Genomic DNA, 4,574 nt, shown 5'->3' on the forward strand with positions numbered 1-4,574 from the left:
TGAACCCATGACCTCTGACTCTAAAGCCCGGGCTCTTTCCACAGAGCCACGCTGCTTGTCCACCTGATCTCCTTCCTACTTGGACTCCGAGCCCCGTTCGGGACAGGGACTGTGCCCAACCTGATGATCTTGGACCTTCCCCAGTGCTGAGCGCAGTGCTTGGCACATAGTGAGAGCTCCCTGAATACTATTATCGTTATCGTTATTTACCCTCCTGGAACTCCCTGAGCCCTTCTGGAGCGCCCACCAACCCAAACCCTCCAGGGCCAAGCAGACCGTGCCAGCCACGGAGGGGACGGGCACGAACGGGACGTCAGCCTTGTGTGACAGTGCCAGGCGGGGGTGGGCGCCAAGCAGGGGGGCACGTGGAGCAAGGCGATACCCCATAAGCCAGGATGGGACCAGAAACCCCCAGAGCAGAAAATTCGCCTTCTCCCACACGTCTTGCCTCTTTTCCAGGTGCCAGACGGAGTCATGCGAGGAGTGTGAGCAGCAGGGCCGTGCCCATGGCGTGGGAGAGCGCTGGCGCTGGGGGCAGTGCCAAGTGTGCCAGTGTCTGGCCAACTGCACGGTGCAGTGCTCCCAGTACTGACCCCTGATGGGGTGCCCCGAGGTGAGCAGCGCTGCCTGGCTTGGGATGTGGGGCGAGTGGAAGATGTCCTTTTTGGAGGGCACCAGAGAGGGGCACGGCACAGCCTAGTGGACGCAGCACGTGCCTCGGAGTCGGAAGGCCCTGGGTTCTAATCCTGCCTCCCCAACTTGCCTGTTCTGTGACCTTGGGCTAGTCACTTCTCTTCTCTGTGCCTCAGTTCCCTCCTCTGTGAAACGGGGGTGAAGGCCGGGTGCCCCATGTGTCCAATCCGATTAGTCTGTATCTACCCCAGCACTTAGAACAGGGCTGACACAAAGTAAGCGCTCAACAAGAGGCCTTCCCAGACTGAGCCCCTTCCTTCCTCTCCCCCTCGCCCCCCTCTCCATCCCCCCCATCTTACCTCCTTCCCTTCCCCACTGCACCTGTATATATGTATATACGATTGTACATATTTGTTACTCTATTTATTTATTTATTTATTTATTTTACTTGTACATATCTATTCTATTTATTTTATTTTGTTAGTATGTTTGGTTTTGTCCTCTGTCTCCCCCTTTTAGACTGTGAGCCCACTGTTGGGTAGGGACTGTCTCTATATGTTGCCAACTTGTACTTCCCAAGCGCTTAGTACAGTGCTCTGTACACAGTAAGCTAACAATAAATAAATACGATTGATGAACAAGTACCATCGGCATCCCCATCATCGTCACAGGTAGGGCCGCGGCAGGACTGGAGGCAGCAGGGCGGGGTGGTCTTGAGTCCCGGCGATCCCTGACCCTTCCTCCTCCAGACCGTAAGCTCGTTGTGGGCAGGGAACGTGTCCATGTGTTGTTATATGGCACTCTCCCGAGCGCTTAGTACAGTCCTCTGCACAGAGTAAACGCTTAATAGATATGATCGAACCTTTCCCTTCAGGGCCAGGTCTTGGAGAAGGAGCCTGGTGACTCCTGCTGTTCCTGTGCCCCGCTGGTGAGCAGGGCCGAGGGCAAAGAAGCCGGGGGCATAGGCCGGGGGGCCAAGAAGTGCAAACCCCGTTGCTCGCAGCTCCCCGAGCTGCTCCAGAGAGCCACGGCTCTCCAGGAACCAGGGCCTGCCATGGGGGAAGAGGAGGAGGGCTCTGTCTGTGACTGGGGAGGGGGCACAGGAGAGAGGGGCAAGGGGCTCCCCTGCTCCTCATCCGCCGAAGCAGCGTGGCCTAATGGAAAGAGCCCAGGCTTGGGAGCCAGAGGTTGTGGGTTCTAATCCCATCTCCACCACTTGTCAGCTCTGTGATTTTGGGCAAGTCACTTCTCTGTTCCTCAGTTACCTCATCTAGAATGAGGATTAAGACTGTGAGCCCCGCGTGGGACAACCTGATGTGCTGGTATCTACCCCAATGCTTAGAACAGTGCTTGGCACGGAGTAAGCGCTTAACAAATACCATTATTTTTATTATTATTCTGCTCAGAGGAGAACAGGACAAGCATCCCGTGGGTTTCTGGGACACCTTCTGCCCCGCCTCCCACCATCCAGCCTAGCCAGTTTCCCCTCGTCACCTACCTGCTGCCTCTGCCCGGAGGTTGGTGCCACCCCGGAGATGTTGGGGTCCTGGAAGAGTTGGCAGGGCAGAGGCTGAAGGGCCAGGAAACTGGGTCCCACTCCCAGCCCTAGTCCAGGAGTCCTAGGGAGGAGCTGCCCCATTTCTGACTGCCTGGGCTGGGCCCCCCTCTGAAGCCCCCTCTTACATCCCACTAGGACTCCCAAACTCCTATTTACTATTCCCGCCCCCCGAAACTCCAGCCCACGTCCCCAAGCTTCCATGTGCCAACCAACCCCCTGACTCCTAGCCAACTGTTACCTTAGGCTCCGACCCCTCCCAGCTCCTGGCTCTGTCTCTTCTAACCCCTGGGCCCCCTTCCCGCAGACCCCTGCTATGCCCCCCTGGGCTTGGCTCGACTCCCTGCCAGCAGCCTGAGCCCCTCCTCACAGCAGGCCGACCACCCCGCTGCAGCCGGGCACCTGGGTCCCTCTCCGGCTGGGCCCGACCTGCAGGGCTGGAGCCCCCAGGAGGACGTGTACCCCGAGATGCACGCTCGTCCCCCCTTCCTGCAGATCGACTTGCTGCAGCCTCACAACCTCACCGGTCAGGGCAGTGGGCAGGACATTGGGCAGGGCACTGATCAGGGCATGGGGCTGGGGGCCCCGCAGGATAGGGATTGGCTGGGCCGGGAGAGGCTGAGAGGTATGTGCCAGGCCTGGGGTGGGAAGGAGTCTGAAGGGTAGGTTGGGGGGATTGGGAGGGTTGGGGGGCACTGGAGTGTTTGAGGAGCGGGCTCTCAGCTGACCTCTGCCCACAGTCTGAGGGCGGGAAGAGGGAAAAATGGGCGAGGCGGATTGGGGGCTCTGTATGATCTGGAGCGGGACCTTGCCAGCCCTTCTGGGGGGGTCTGGGACCCCCAGAAGCTTTGATCTCCTTTGCCATCCTGCTTTTCTTCCCTCTGACCCTCTTCCCTCTCCCGCAGGCATCGTGGTGCAGGGGGCCGGATCATCGGATGCCTACATCACCAGTTTCTCCCTCCAGTTCAGCGCCGACGGGCTCCACTGGCACGACTATCCCGAGGCCCCAGGCCTCAAGGTACAGTCCAGGCTCATTGCCCAAGCTTTACTTCCTCGCACAAGGCCCTATTCCTTCTCCTCTTCCTCCTCCTCGCCCTCCCTTGCCTGGTGTGTGCCCTCCACAGGCCAGGCTGACTGTCCCCGGGCGGGGGCCTGGCTGAGTACCCCTTCCCCCGGGCAGCGGTTCCCAGGGAATTGGGATGGTTCGACGCCGGCAGTGCGGACGTTCGAACGGGCGGTGCAGGCCCGGCACGTCCGGGTTCTACCCCACAACTTCCAGCGTGGCATCTTCCTCAGGGTGGAACTGCTTGGCTGTGGGCCGGGTACGGACGTGGCCAGAGGGCAGGGGCCAGGGGCTGGGTAGAGGTGCCGATTATGGCCTGTGAGCTGGGCTCAGCCAGGGAGGGGGTAGTGAGCTGGCTGCTGCTGAGAGAAGGGGCTGGGGGTCGGACCCCCGAGCTGGGGGCCGGAGGAGGGTGAGGAGAGGCATCCTGCCCGAGGAAAGGACACCAACTTGACCGTCCCCACCCTGCCTCTCTGTGTAGTGTCCATTCCAACGGTGCCCTCTTGCCCAGAAGGGATGGCTCACTGTGCCAGCGGTGCTTGCCTCATGCCCACGGCCCTGTGTGATGGGGTCGATGACTGTGGGGACGGCTCTGATGAAGAGGGTTGCGGATCCCTGCCCACCAGCACCACCAGGTATGGTGACCCGGGCACTTCACCCTGCCAGTGGATATGACCGCCGCACCCACAAGCACGAAGCCCTTTCGGGCCCAGCCCAGCAGGGACGGGCAGCAAGGAGAAGGGAGGCCGGGAGGCCCTACAGCTAGAAGCATTGGGGGCAACGGGGGTTGGGGGTCAGACTCTGCTCTTCTCCTCTTCACCCCTGCTGCCAAGTCCTCTGCCCCTTGCCCCCCTGGGCTGGCTCCTCTCTTTCTGGGATGCTCGGCTTCCTGTGGGCGGGGGATAGGAGAGATTGGGGAGGGGGCAATTTTAGGGAACTAGCAGGTGGGGCTGGTTTCTTTCAGCTCCAGTGACCAGACCAAGACCCTGCCTGGCTCCTTGAACCCTGCGGGACGCCCCTCCCCGGTGAGAAGACCCCGACGGCAGGGGCGGGGACCACAATGGTGGGAGGGAGGCTGAGCCGGGAATAGTGGAGGCCAAGGGGAGTGTCTTGGGGCCTGAGGAGGGTCCCCCCTCTCCATTTCAGGGAGGTGGAAGCAGGGGAGATGGACAAACTGAACCTCTAAACACAAAGTCAAATAGATCAGCAGGATCTGGGATCCTGGGAGGGGTTAGAGGTGGGGATTGAATGCTATCTCTCTCCCAGAGGCCTCTGCAGACCAGCACCTGGGAACCAACTGGGAATGTCGGAAGCCCCCTCCCC

The 4,574-nt window shown here is 60.5% G+C and overlaps 1 protein-coding gene across 1 annotated transcript; it reads left to right on the forward strand.

The window, feature by feature from the left end:
* The first annotated feature begins 598 nt into the window (after window positions 1-598).
* Window positions 599-4,574, forward strand: LOC119936086 (SCO-spondin-like). Its single transcript, XM_038755466.1, has 8 exons — window positions 599-613; window positions 1,508-1,711; window positions 2,105-2,150; window positions 2,496-2,714; window positions 3,094-3,206; window positions 3,733-3,886; window positions 4,216-4,276; window positions 4,518-4,574. Exons 1-7 carry the CDS (start codon window positions 599-601, stop codon window positions 4,251-4,253), a joined length of 789 nt encoding a protein of 262 aa, XP_038611394.1. The 3' UTR covers window positions 4,254-4,276; window positions 4,518-4,574.

This window comes from Tachyglossus aculeatus, chromosome 13 (assembly GCF_015852505.1).
Source record: "Tachyglossus aculeatus isolate mTacAcu1 chromosome 13, mTacAcu1.pri, whole genome shotgun sequence".
Classification (NCBI taxonomy): domain Eukaryota; kingdom Metazoa; phylum Chordata; class Mammalia; order Monotremata; family Tachyglossidae; genus Tachyglossus; species Tachyglossus aculeatus.

Bases quoted from the DNA above. Each gene is read 5' to 3' on its own strand.
- LOC119936086 (XM_038755466.1), top strand. The intron at 1,712-2,104 runs GTCTGTGACTGG...CCCACCATCCAG, and splicing joins GGGAAGAGGAGGAGGGCTCT to CCTAGCCAGTTTCCCCTCGT. The intron at 2,151-2,495 runs GTTGGTGCCACC...CCCTTCCCGCAG, and splicing joins CCTGCTGCCTCTGCCCGGAG to ACCCCTGCTATGCCCCCCTG.